The 15,035-nt window shown below is 35.9% G+C and overlaps 1 protein-coding gene across 6 annotated transcripts in view; it reads right to left on the reverse strand.

The window, feature by feature from the left end:
- Positions 1–15,035, reverse strand: part of trappc8 (trafficking protein particle complex subunit 8) — a 63,671-nt gene that overhangs the window by 29,035 nt on the left and 19,601 nt on the right. For all 6 annotated transcript variants that reach the window (XM_016484393.1, XM_016484391.1, XM_016484392.1 and 3 more), the window contains 7 exons: positions 12,765–12,880; positions 12,543–12,693; positions 12,296–12,396; positions 8,891–8,996; positions 8,590–8,721; positions 6,116–6,340; positions 2,203–2,311 (listed from right to left, as the gene is read on the reverse strand). In XM_016484393.1, coding sequence (XP_016339879.1) covers positions 2,203–2,311; positions 6,116–6,340; positions 8,590–8,721; positions 8,891–8,996; positions 12,296–12,396; positions 12,543–12,693; positions 12,765–12,880 — 940 coding nt within the window. The remainder of the gene's footprint in view (positions 1–2,202; positions 2,312–6,115; positions 6,341–8,589; positions 8,722–8,890; positions 8,997–12,295; positions 12,397–12,542; positions 12,694–12,764; positions 12,881–15,035) is intronic.

Below are 15,035 nucleotides of genomic sequence, written 5' to 3' on the forward strand. Positions count from 1 at the left end.
CCACATGTCTACGGCACGATGTGGGAAGATTTGCATAATGCCGCCCAAATGTTCACGCAAAGAAAGAAGGTGTAACTTTTATTTTCTCTGTAGTATTGTTGCCGCTGCCGCCATGTCGTGGAGATGCTGTGTGTTTCGTCATGAAAGCGAAACTACTTTGTTTGGCCTTCCAAAAGAGGACACAACTAGAAATCAGTGGTTAAGTTGTATTTACAACACTGTTCCAGAACAGTTCAACCCAAATATTCAGATGTGTGCAACGCATTTTATGGAGGACGCTCATTCGTCGCATCCGCCGGGGGCGCCGTTCTCGACCCCGCCGCCTCAGCTCACTCTATCCCGGCCTCAGCGCACGCTAAGCCGGGGCTTCCCCTCACGCTAGGCCGCTGTGTTTTTCGTTGTGAAAGCGAAACTACTTTGTTTGGCCTTACAAAAATGGACACGACTAGAATTTTTTTCTAGACTAGACTAGAGTTTTTATATTTTATATATTTAAAGCGAGTTTTTTTGAGCAGTGTAGAGTAGCTCTTGTTGTTTGTCGTTTCTCCGATCACAAATGCAGACATGGTTTTAGGTTCACGCGGCGCGATGCAACGCAACACGTAAAAAGACAGTATAAGTAATTATAATTAGGGCTAAGCGATATGGACAAAAAAAGCCTATCGCGATTTCTTTGATAAATTTTGCGATTTCAATTTTAATCACGATTTTGACACACACAGACATGCTTTACAGTCATAAATGCTTTCCGTCACACGCTTTAGGTATTCGGCCAATCACAACTCACTGGATAGCTGGCCATTCAGAGCACACCTCGCTTTTCAGACCGATGAGCTTTGTAAAAATCGACGCGTTTCAGAAAGGCGGGGCAAAGAGGAGAAACAATAATGTACAGTATGTGGAAAATAATGTGTTTTTTAAACCTTAAACCGAATAAACTAATTTCATTACACCAAATACACAAAATAATGTTCTTTTTTTAGCAACATCATATGACCCCTTTAACACACATCTGACTTCTGTGATATTCCTGAAATAAGTATTTTTGTTTGCGTCTCTTTAATTGAAGTGAAGCTCGTTGCAGATATCGAATGTGGTAGTCCATGTCCTTTCTCTCATTTTAAATGTAATTTATTCTGGCATGTAAGGAGAAGCCCCTCAACACTGCTCCTCTTTTTTGAGTCTCATTTGAAGTTCTCGCTGGAAATTACTTTTTTTATCTGAGTATATAAATTGTGCTGTGTTCATCTTCATTTCACTGTGGGCATGATGGGGAAAAGGTCATTGCAACTTAATGTGGATGTTAAAATATGGCATTCATGACCCTGGCGCTGTGCTATGTTTATTAGTGTGCAGGAACAGTCAATTATATCATTGTTCAGTTCACTTTCTTAGGCAATATGCTTGCTTTTTGTATGAATAACGACTTATATTACAGTCTGTTGCTCACACAAATGCTTGGGATATTTCGTTGAATGGTTTAGGGTTGGTAAGATTTTGTAATCTCTTCTGCTCACCAAGGCTGCATTAATTTGACCAAAAATACAGTAAAATAGTAATATTGTGACATATTATTACAAATTAAAATAACTGTTTTGTATTTCATATTTTGTAAAATGTAATTTATGCCTGTGATGCAAAGCTGAATTTTCAGCATCATTACTCCAGTCTTCAGTGTCACATGATCCTTCAGAAATCAATCTAATATGCTGATTGCCTGCGCAAGAAGCTTCTTATTATTATCAGTGTTGAAAATACTGTAGCTGTGCTGCTTAGTATTTTTGTGTAAACTGTTATACTTTTTTTCAGGATTCTTTGATGAACAGAAAATTCAAAATAACAGCATTTATTTGAAACAACTGAAAATAAAACAAAACTTATTTACTGCCACTTTTAATTAGTTTAATGCATCATTGCTGGAAAAAAAAAACAATACTTTAAAAATGTATGGACTATTTTTATGGCGTTTTGTCATTTTTGGCAGTGATTTTGCCAACCCTAGCCTCTGTTCACTTTCATTGTATGCATGAGAGCAGCATGAACATTTTGCTAAATATCTCCTTTAGTGTTCCACAGAAAAAAGAAATGCATAACAATTTGGAACAAAATGAGGGTGACTAAACGACACTTTTTTCATCATGTTCGTGTGAACTATCACTTTCTTGTGTACATGAATGTGTGAGACAGACAGAGGGTGCTTACCTTTGGCGAGTCTGCGCTCATGGCCGAAGAACACGCGTGTTTGTGAGCTGTGCAGGCAGGGCAGAGGCAGCTGCGGGAGGGAGCCGTCACCAGTCACCTGACTCATGCTCTGAGGGCAAAAGGTCAAAGTGACATAAATATCAACATCACTTGAAGAAACGGCTCTTCTTTTCACATACAAGTTGTACTCAGGCATTCACTGAGTACCATCCTTTCTATCGATGCCTTCTGATTGGCCAACAAAGCCAAACATGTGATCACGCAGTGCTCCTGCACATTATATACACACCCCTAAATGATTAGTATTAAGGCCTGCTGACACAAAGAACTATGAGTATAAAGATAACTATCGCAAGTTTTTAACTAAGTTGAAAATAGTAAAAAATAATTCAAAATATAAATAAATACTACATTAGTATATAAATAATACTAAAATAACATTGCAATTAGACTGTAAATAACCACATTCGAAAGTCACATTTCAATTTTGAATCATGGAAATGTGTTTTACAGAAAGGGTCTACAGATGGTTGAGAATGATCATATGCTGTATCATTGTACTGCACAAAGATTTTTGCTGTCTATGATACGTGACACTGATATTTTACACAACTGTTCCTGGAGTGCTAGAACGGTACCATAAAACTCCCATTAAGAAACAAAACAAAGTTGTCATTTCCTCTTATTATGTATTCAGGCCGGGTGATTGAAGGTGATGGAGTTCTGTGGACCAGAACAACCCAAGGCCAGAGTGCTGATGAAAAACACTCAACCAAACGATGACGAAAGAGCAGTCTCACACAGAGACACAGACAGTTAAACTCAGGGCTAAAGAAACTGGGTCAGTGGCCTGAATGTGACACTGCCAGAGTCTAGCTGCTTTCTGAGAGCAAAATAAGATGAAATGCAGGTTCACTGTGAAAACTTCTTTTTTTTTTACTATTAGTGTTTACTGTTTGGTTAAATAGTAAAAATGTAATGAGGTGTAAAAATCCAGTAAAAAGCAAGAAGAGTAATAATATACAAAGTAATATTTCCTTACATCTTGAAACATGAGTGTACAAATCATAATCATTATTTTCAGATTTCTAAAATTGTGAAATATCATTGCAAGTTTTCTACTTGAATATAAGTTATAAATGTAATTTATTCATATGATGACAAAGCTGAATTTTCAACATCATTACTCTTCAGAGTCGTCAGAGTCACATGCTCCTTTAGAAATCATTCTAATATGCTGCTGAAGAAGCCATTCTTAACATTACCAATTTTAAAATCAGTTTTGCTGCTTAATATTAATATTAAAGATTTTTTTCAGGAATCTTTAATGAATAGAAGGTTCAGAAGAACAGCATTTACTTTAAAAAGAGAGAATATACTGTATATATACATTAGCGTTCAAAAGTTTGGGATCAGTAAGACTTATAATGTTTTTTAAAGAAGCCTCTTATGCTCATCAAGGCTGCATTATTTGATAAAAAATACAGAAAAAAAAACAGTAATCTTGCAAAATGTTATTACAATATAAAATAATGGTTTCTATTTTAATATACTTTAAAATATAATTATATACATGTATAAATGTATATATATATGTATATGTGTGTATTAGGGATGTGCCGATACGAGTATCGGTACCGAACGGTTCACGGGGCAAATTCCAAATGGAAGTGATCATCCTATCCCCTTGGAGTGGGGACTTTGGAGTGAGCAGGGCACGTGCGGGAGTGAGCAGGTGCCATTATGTCGTCGTTTGGAATGCACTTGGCAAAGCGAGTGATGTAATTTCCTTATTATCTTCAGCTGGGATGTTCCCGTGACAACGCAGCACGGTGTCCGTCAGCAGATGTTGCTGTTTTACTGTCATAAATGTATTTTTTATTGTTGTTAGCATAACTGTTACAAATAAACATACATTTTATATTTTAAAAAGTTTTTAAAATATGCTATATAATATATAAAAAACTAATATATATAAAACTTCTTAAAATACAAAATGTATAATTTTTTTATGCCGGTGTCCATCAGCGAATCTGCTGACGGACACCGTGCTGCGTTGTCACGGGAACATGCCATATAAAATGTATGTTTATTTGCAACAGTTATGCTAACAACAATAAAAAGACATATATGCCAATAAAACAGTGACATCTGCTGACGGACACCATGCTGCATTGTCACGGGAACATCCCAGCTGAAGATGAGGAAATTACATCGCTCCCTTTGCCAAGTGCATTCCAAACGACTTCATAATGGCACGCACGTGCCCTGCTCACTCCAAAGTCCCCACTCCAGCGGAATAGGGATGATCACTTCTATTTGGAATTTGCCCCGTGAACCGTTCGGTACCGATACTTGTATCAGCACATTTAGTGATAATAAAGGAAGCGTGCTGCTTGCATTCTGCCATGCCAAACCATGCATGCAGCAGCCCATGCTTGCTTTTCTGTTAAAAAAGAACAGTGGTTTGTGATTGTGAATGTTGATGCTTAGCCTAAATAACAAATATTTTATCGGGAACGTTTATGCTGGGATGTTGTGGAGCTTAGGAGATGTTACAGAACCATTTCAAGTAAATTTCTTCAATGTACTGAAAAAAAAATCTATATAGATTACTTTTATGTGGGCTTTTGCGGGCGGGGGCGGGAGCGGGACAGGAGCGGGACAAAACATGAATGTCACGGGCGGGAGCGGGAGTGGGACCAGATAAGATAAGATATATTTCAGCGGGAGCGGGCGGGCCTCTAGTGTGGAGCTGAACAGTAACGTGCTCTCTGCAGGACAGATGGAGGCGCCGCTGCGCTCACTTGCTCTTAAAATACTGATAATTTTTGCTCATACAGATAAGAGTAATACATCTTTCAAATCTGTAAAGACTCTACGTTTATTTGTGTGCACTCACAATAAAAACAAATCGCGCTTTTGTGAAATAATGAAAGCAAACAGGATGCGCTTTCTGCCATCTCGTTCTCTGTGAACTTGTCTTGAGCGCGAAACACTGTGTAGCCTATATCTTTACCTTATGGACATGAAAAATATATCTATAGAGAGTGAAATGTCTACTTTCAAATGAACCAATTCAAATGGAAAACAAATATTCTCAGATTATGTAATCCGTGTGAAACATGAATACAGGCGCAGCAGTACTGCGGAGATGACGAGTCAGTCGACCTCATCTCTTAAACCGAAAACAAAGAAAGCACTAGTTTATAAAATTATTAAAATGTTAATGCAGTCTCTTTACTGTTATTCACTGACACATTCATAACCATTACTTCTGCCGGTGCGCTGTGACAAGCTTTATTTGTGCGCTTGAGCGCATATTAGGCTACATAGGCAATTAAAGGCTCATAATAATGATTTAAATGGTTCATTAATAAACGTGCGATTAGTCGACTAATGCTTAAAATGAACGACTACTAGTCGACCAGAAAATCCTTAGTCGAGGACAGCCCTAATATATATATATATATATATATATACACTACCAGAACACTTGTACCATTCAAACATTTTTATAATTTTGTGAATAGTTTATTATAAAAAGCAAATATGACTATTATTGACTACTATTATTTTTTTATTTCATCTTGACTAAAGGCTCGTTCACAAAAGGCAGTTAACTATATAGATTTAATAATCACTGTAATTCTATGAGAATAGGGAAGTTCACACCACAGTTATAACAATAACCACACAGAAGAACGATAACATTAGTGGAACAATTTTTTTCTTTACCCAGCTGATCAATGATAAAAACGTTGACGGGCAATCTCAAGCATTTGAAGTGGCAGATGACATAACTGCAGCCTTCTCTTTATCATCTGTTGGTGTGGATGCTAATATGGTTATCGTTCTTGGTGTGAATGAGCCTTAAGTTGTACGTAATGTGATGCATGTGTGTGTTTCTAACCTTGTACACATAGAGGTATTCCCTGAGGAAAGCAGTCTGCTGTACAGCCGACTGTTTGCTGTCATTGATGAGAATGTGCCGGAAGGCGGCCACTGCGTTGTCTGGCTGCCGCAGAGTGAAGGACTGCCGACCGATGGTGAAGTTGATGTGATCTTCAGCCAGTGCCCAACCTTTACCTTTATACACCTGCAAAGCCTGGCAGTAGCACCTCAATGCATGTCTCTTCTGTAACAGAAAGAGAGACAGTGTGAACTGACTGACACATTAAAAGACTGCGTCTGTATCCGTGAGAGCACTTCATGTTACTGCGTCAATAGCGTTCACAGCTGTTAAAGCAACATCAGCTTCCAGGTGAAAATTGACAGCCTGACCTCATCTGACTTTGTAAAAAGCTTTTTCTGATCTCTTCAGAGCCAGTGCCTTTTCAGATGTCTTGTAAGCTTTTGATTAATTCATGGCAATAAGCAGCAAACTTAGATGAGTCAATCAAACTTTATCAGTTAGCAAGATATCAGCATTTGACACTCAAGATGAGGCCTGGCATAATGGTCACATTATAGAGCAAGAGTATGTATGTTTCCTAGGGGTGGGCGATATGATCAAAAACTCGTATCACAATACGAGTAATTTTATTTCACGTTAATGACATGCATCACAATATAATTGTTTTTGCTTTATTTAAAGTCTTTATGATATCAACATTTTTGATTCTAATATCATAATATGATATAAATTAGTGCTGGGCGGTATACCGGTTCATACCGAATACCGGTGTTTATTTTTGTTATGATATGAATTTTTTAAATACCGTAATACCGGTGTATGTCGCTTAAACAACGTTCGGAATGGGACACTGTTTGAAAGGGGTCCCTTTTCACTGTTGCACTGTGGTGAGGGAACTAATTTTGAAAAATACCGCGATATAAATTTGTGGTCATACCGCCCAGCACTAATATAAATATCATAATTCTTGTCACCAGTGTCAACATCTTTAAAAAAAAACTAATACTAGCCTAAAGTTAAAAAAAAGTCACTGAAGACAAGTAAACAGTCAGCAATTAAATAAGAATAAGAAACTAATTACAAGCAACAGGACAAAAAACTACAGTAGAACAATTAAATAAGAAATGCTACATTGTATAAAGTAATCAAATATATAAAAACACTGCACATTCTTCACGGTGTAAACAAAATATATTTCTTCTTATTAAAGTTACAAAAGTGATTTAGTCAAGAGCAGTGAGAGATATTCTCTCTTTTGTTGTTTGATTAACACGAATGACAGACAGCAGGAATTTTAGACTGCTGTCATTTTAAGAGCTGCCCGGATCCAAGTCAAGTCACCTTTATTTATATAGCGCTTTTAGCAATACAGATTGTGCCAAAGCAGCTTTACAGTATTAAACAGGACAAATTGTGTCAATAATGCAAAAGGACAATAGTAAACACTCAATTTTCAGTTAAAGGCAGTTCATCATTGAATTCAGTGATGTCATCATGCAGCTCAGTTCAGTTTAAATAGTATCTGTGCAATCAAGTCGACGATATCGACCAATATACTGTTACACGTTTTCTTTCTCAGCTGTTTGCTTTCACTTAATACCTAAATTACTGTGTTTATGAGGATACTTGCAAAGACGAGCATTTTGACACATAAAAGTGTGTGTATTTAACTGTTCAAAGCTTATAAAGCGGCAAAAATAACTGTTCAATACTCCCGCGCACGCCTCTCTGAGCTCAGCGCTCAAAAACAGTCTCTCAGACAGCGCGCGCATATAGCCAAATGAGTTCTCTTTCACTGCTGATTGCGTTTTAATGGCTTAAAATAATTTATTTTTAAACAGCAATGCATAAAAACGTGTGCAAACGATACGTTTTCGTGACCACGTAGCACAGCAACGTCACCTGAGTGTGTAACCGCAATAGAGATGATAGTCCAAAATCTCTTCTGGTTGAACAATTTCTATCAGTTAATCGTGCCTACCGGTATATCACCCACCCCTAATGATTCCCATTCATATCCACGGGTTTAAGCTTTCAATTTTCTCTTCTAAGTCCCTTTTAGGGTTTACTTACTAAACATTCTTTATCAGAGGTCACAATGACCTCATTCCATTGCATTTATGCACTGACCATGTCCCACTAATGGTTGAGAGGATTGGCTGCAATGGCTTTAAATGCTTAGAAAGTGATAAATCTATCCAATGCAGATCTCATCCACTTTGAGGATGTCATAAGGGAAAATATCTGTAATTTCAGCAGATGGCAGGTCTTCGATAAAATTATATTTTAATTATCTCAACTCTTGATCCATTTAATGCATTGCATATCAACCTTTTTTACTCCAAGGCCCTGCATTGTCAAAGACAAAATCTGAATACCCCTAATAATACATGTTTTATTACTGATTACTAATGCTGACAATGACAGACGTGTACATTTTAGGAAAGTGTTTCTTGTGTCTGCCGTCATACCTGTCCAGCTTTGCTGAAACGATGACCAGCAAGTATCATGTGGAAGGCAAACTTCCTCACCATGGGGACCCGCATATTAATGAAGCAGTGAGCCGCCTGCTCCAACAGGAGTGCGCTCCGCAGGTCAGAGTCCTAGCAGAGAGTGGAAAGAGGAAGTGATGTGAATTGGCATTTGGCCTAGCCAAAAACGTGAGTTTGAAGGGGAACACCTGTTTGAAATTACACGCTTCTAAAACATTCGGTTTAGTTTTAGTCATTTAGATGTGACTCAGAAACTCTGTCAGTTGGGACTTGAGCTCACCTCACTGGTCATCTTGATCAGAAGTGTGGCAGCATCTGAGTATTTGGTCTGACTCTTCAAAATCTCAGCACTTAAAAGACAACACCGCTCAGCCAATAGCATGTTTCTGTGACAAAAACATAAAAAACAATGTCTTACACACATCATATGCATGCAGGTTTCCAACAAAATCTGAATGATCTATCAAGCACTTAAGCATTTAAGCAACATAAACTGATGTCTGACCAAAAAACAGAAGCAACAACTAAAATTCATTTTATTTGTTTAAAGTACTAATAAAATCAATAAAACAGAATATAATTTAAAGGGGTCATATGATGCGATTTCAATTTTTCCTTTCTCTTTGGAGTGTTACAAGCTCTAAAAATTAAGCAAGAATTAAAATGTATATACATACTTGTTTTAGTGCTGGGCAACGAGTAATTGCGAATAATCTAGGGCTGCCAATCAATTAAAATATTTAATCGCGATTAATAGCATGATGGTTATGACTTAACTCGTGATTAAATCGCAACTTAATCGCACATTTTTATCAGTTCTAAATGTACCTTAAATTAATACTTTTCAAGTTTATAATACTCTAATCAACATGGGCATGGACAAATATGGATGCTTTATGCAAATGTATGTTTATTATTAGTGAAACCATAGTCAACATAGAGCATGAAGACTAGACATGTTTCAAATAACTTTTGAAAAAAAATTTATTTTATATTTATAAAATTTATATTACTTCTCTTTCTTTGCACTGAGCAATTTACTTACACAAGCCTGTTTACATTTTCGCAGACTTCTTCTGAACATGCAAAATGTACATTTATTATTTATTATTACATTTGTTTGCCTCTCTGTGCCCACATACTGTATTTTGATGCAGCTAAATTCTCAATAAAACAGTTTTCATTGATATATTTGACAGTTTCTGTTGTCATACTACAGAATGAATATGAAATAATGACTGAAACGCTACCCATTAAAAACTACATAACCAGCTCTCCCTTCCAAGATGTTAATCTGCACAAAAATCCTGATTTATAATCGAGCCATCGTCAGATGAAATCAAATCAAATACACAGCTGTCATGTGATTTCGGCTATACTTGCATGTAAAATTAGAGAAGCAACATAATATCTGTTTTATCTGAAAGCGCTGCTCCTCTCTGCCCCTCGCTGAACAGAGCAGATGCAGAGAAAAGCCCCGTTCACACTGCCAGCGACACACAGTGACAAAGCGACATGCTCCCATTCATTTTCAATGAAAAGCTGGCGACTTCCGGCGACACAAGCGACAGTGACCGTTGGCGACAGAATGTGGGCGTGTCGAGCGATGCGAGTCAAGCGACAAAATTTAAGAATTGTTTCACTTTATGCAAATGAACAGCGAATTTCGCGAGCGACAACCAATGGGAGTGAAGAATCTGTCAGTAGCGCTCACACGTCACCGTCTCGAGTGCAGGTGCCGCAAGACATGACAGATTTCCTGAGCGATTTCACTGTTTTATATGATTTAACTGTAACCACATACATGGATATAAAAAACATGATGCGTAGAAAAGAAACTGTTGGCTAAGTGAGTTTGATTCATACATTGATGGTTCGAGTTGTTTATTATATGATGCAGTGAGTAGTTTAGCACCGGTTAATGATTTAATGCACGAGCACTGCGGTAGTTTACATAACAACACTCTCCAACAGCAGAGTGGTACTTTTATTTCTTTTAAGTCTAATTCCTAGTCATATTAGATTGATATCGTTTTACCGGCAATATATATAGTTTGTGATTGCATTTTATATGTCCAGACGTGCAGTCTACCAATAACATTCGAGCGACAGCAGTAGGAACGCCCACAAGCATCTTCACAGCACAGAGTCTAGCGACATACAGCGAAAAAGTCGCTGGCAGCGTGAACGGGGCTAAAGAGGTGTGTGCATGCTGGGAAAGCAAGACCCCGCGTGGCACTACTGGAGAGTCTCAGAAACGAAAAAGGTTTGTCCAAGAAGCCACTAGATTTGACGCTAGGTGCTTTTTAAAAAAAAAAAAAAAAAAGTCACTAAAGGGGTCTGAAAAGTCGCTAAATCTAAGTTGGAAACACTGTGCATTTCCATTTCTCCAACTACGGGCTAGGCCACGGGTCAAATGGAAAATGAGCGCTGCGTTAATAAAATTTGTGCCGGTAAAATGATTTTGCATTAATGCGTTATTAACACATTAATTTTGACAGCCCTAAAATATTTGCATCCAAAATAAACGATTTTGTTTATATATGTGTGTACTGTGTATATTTATTATGCATATATAAAGACACACCCATACAGTATATATTTTGAAAATATTTACATGTATATACATTTATACATTTATATTATATACAAATGTATTTAATATATAAACATGGCATATTTTTCTTAAATATATACATGCATGTCTTTGTATTTATATATACATAAATGCATGTATGTATTTATATATACATAATAAATTTACACAGTACGCACACATATATTATGTACACAAAAACTTTTACTTTGGATGTTGGATTGTCCAGCACTGATTTATTTATTAGTGTAAAAAAATAAATAAATAAATAAATAAAAACTAATTTCTATAAGCAACAAACTGATGTCTGACCTAAAAATGACAACTGATTGATTTATTGATTGATGCAATAGCAAAATTTTAAAATACTGAACAAATTTCTAAAAGTCACACAAAGTGATGTCCGGTATAAAAAAAGAAAGCAAGAATAAAAATGCTTTTTTATTCATTGATTTTATAAAATAAAATAAAATAAAAAATTAAATTAATAATAATAAATACAATAAAAATAAAACAAAAAACTAATTTCTAAAAGCACATGAAGCAATGTCCGGCCTAAAAATGTCCAGCCTATTTATTTAATAAAACGAAACAAATTTTTAAAAGCCATATAAAATGATATCCAAGAACTAAAATAAATGTAATTTAAATTTCATTTATTTATTAAAAAAAAGAAGAAAAAAAAACATTAAAACAAAAACTGATGACGCTAAAACAGAAAGAAAAAACTAAAACTCATTTTATGTATTAATTTATTCATTCGTTGATTTAAAATACTAATAAAAACAGTAAAGTACTAAACTTATTTTTGAAATTCAGTATGAAACACTGAAGCAAAAATTCAAATGGTTAGTTACTTAATGAATTACAATTCTCAAAATAAAGCAAGAACTAAAACTACATCTTAATTTTTAAAAGCATTAGATTTACTTAATTTTGTTTTTTAACATTTTACATTTAAAATACTAAAACAATTATAATATGTTACCAAATACTATATAAATGGGGGTGGGAGGAAAATGATTCCATATGAATCAATGAAGCAGTAACATGCTACAAAACTAAACGCAAGCGAATGCATGTTCTTACTTGCACACGTCTCTGTAGGTCTGAATGGCCGTGTCCATGTAGTGTGCTGGGTACGGCCTGGGTGCCCCACTCTGCAGAAAGGCAGCGACAGCAGCCATCTCCTGTAGAGACAGAGACAGCAGGCAGTCAGTCTGAGGCGAGTTCAGACAGTACTACTCTGATAACCCACAGAAACTAGAGCTAGAGTGCCTATCTGTGGCGCTAATCTCAAGCAGCAGCTGCACTATGACTGTGGTGTGCGTCTCACCAGTGCTCCAGCGGCATACAGCATGGCCTGGTCAGAGAGAAAGTCCTTCTTGGCAGTGTGGTAGCAGTTGTAGGCCAGCTCATAGTGCTGAACGAGGAAGCAGAGGTCGGCCATCTTCCTGATCTGAAGCTCTGGGGCCTCTGAGGGATAGCTGATATCACAGGGGTCAAGAGTCAGATGAGAACAACAAAAACAATTTTATTTGTACTTCAAGTCACTTACAGCAGCCCTGCAGTGTTCTTTAGTTCAGCAATACTCTTCTCTGGGACCTTCCCTCCACCAAACAACTTCTTAGTGGCAGAGAAAAGAGATCGGCTCAGACCTTTTCTTGAGACAAGCTAGAATGAGAGATAAAGAAAGATGAAGAAAATGCAGAACAAGTAATGTTCTTTTTAGCAACATCATATGACCCCTTTAAGCATATTGGGTGAGGTTTATTTTGAAAATATGAAAACTGCTTTATTATATATGAATTAGGGATGCACCGAAATGAAAATTCTTGGCCGAAGCCTTTTTTCGCTTCGACGTTTTTCAAATTTTTTCCCCATTTTGCCAATTTTTTTCACCATTGCATAAATTAAATAGCCAAAATGTACTTTAAAAATATTTACTTAACACTGAACATTTTTTAACATTCTAGCAGACATTATACCAAAAAAAACACAATTTAACTTAAAATTAATAAGTTATTAAAATAATATTTTTTGGCCATTTTTGAGACCCCCTTCTTGAATCAGGCATGTATTTTTTTTTACCGTACAAATAAATGCAGCCTTGCTGAGCAGAAGAGACTTCTTTTAAAACATTAGGAAATATTACAGATCCCAGTCTGAACAGTATTGCTTTCAAAATATTTACTTAACACTGAATATTTTTTTAACATTCTAGCAGACATTATACCAATAAAATACAATTTAACTAAGTTAGTAAAATAATATTTTTGGGCCATTTTTGAGACCCCCTTCTTGAATCAGGCATGTATTTTTTACTGTACAAATAAATGCAGCCTTGCTGAGCAGAAGAGACTTCTTTTAAAACATTAGAAAATATTACAGATCCCAGTCTGAACACTATGTGTGAATGCTATAATAAATGTATTAATAGAGCTGTTGCAATTATTATTATCCTTATTATTGTCTTTTTTATTTTATTTTACAGAACAACAGTAAAATTACAATAATAACATTTATTAATGTTGATGGGAGTTCTTGCTTTTTCTCAGCTTTTATTTTGGCGGAAGACCTCAGTGCTTCATTTTGTTGACAACAGTAGATTTATAAATGATTCTCATTACAAATTTGGGAAGACGTTTGTTGCACGTATCGCATTGTCACATGCCTTGTAAAAATTCATAAAAATGTTACTGCGCAACTGACGAATAACACTATTTCAGCGCAGATTTCCCTCGCGCTTTTGACTTTGAACCCTGTTGCCGCGAGCTCATGCAGCACTGTTTGAATACATGCAATTCGTGCGTGTTTTAGAAAACACAACGTTCTGCAGTTTATTTAATTGTTTAAGGGCATTTCGCGATTTCAGTCATCAGTCATACAGTAACCAGCAACAATCACCCCTTCCTCTTCTCATCGAAGACATGACGTGATGCAGTACTAAACAGTATCTCGCTGTCTGTGATTGTAATGATTTTTGCATCTTTCTCTGACACTTTTAAATGCTTCCACACTGTTGACATGTTTGCTGCATTAGTGCGTGCCTCTATTTGATCGCGTCACGTCATTGTTCGGTACAATTTATTCGGTCTTTTCGCTTATTCGGTTGCCGAACATTCGGTGCATCCCTAGTATGAATGCAGTGAAGATCTGCATATTAAAAATAGGAAAACGGCAAATAACTCTACAACAAAACAATGGAGGAATAAACTAACACTATACAGAGTGAATTATAAAGTTATGCATGTTAGGGGGCAAACAAAAAATAATAAGACATTGGGGCCAATATTAAGGAAAACATGACTGTCTGAGTGATTTTAATGTATAAGATTTTACAGAATACAATACAATACAATTTAAACAAGACCAACGTTGTTTAGTTTCTCTGTTGCTTCTTTTTATTTTTAATTTCTTCATTCTGTTTATTTTATCAGCACAGATGGAAAAGATCAGTACATATCAGTACCTGGAAAGCAACAAATAAATAATTATAAATAAATATTTTTTGTTCAAATATGATATATACATAATATATATTAAATTTTATTTCTTTATTATATATTTTTTTTCTTTCCCCAAAAGCAATATATAAAGTACTTAATAATATTCTTCAGAAATTGATACTTTTATTCAGCAAGTATGCATTAAACTGAACAAAAGTGACAGTAGGGATAATGTTTAAAAAAGAATGTTCTATTTTTTTCTCTGTTCTGTTCTTTCCATTTATCAAAGAATCCAGAAAAAAATTTTCCCACAAAAAATATTAAGCAAATGTTTATAACATTGATAATAATAAGAAAGGTGACACTAAAGACTGGAGTAA

Source organism: Sinocyclocheilus anshuiensis, unplaced genomic scaffold (assembly GCF_001515605.1).
Source record: "Sinocyclocheilus anshuiensis isolate Anshui unplaced genomic scaffold, SAMN03320099.WGS_v1.1 scaffold1355, whole genome shotgun sequence".
In the NCBI taxonomy this organism is placed as follows: Eukaryota; Metazoa; Chordata; class Actinopteri; order Cypriniformes; family Cyprinidae; genus Sinocyclocheilus; species Sinocyclocheilus anshuiensis.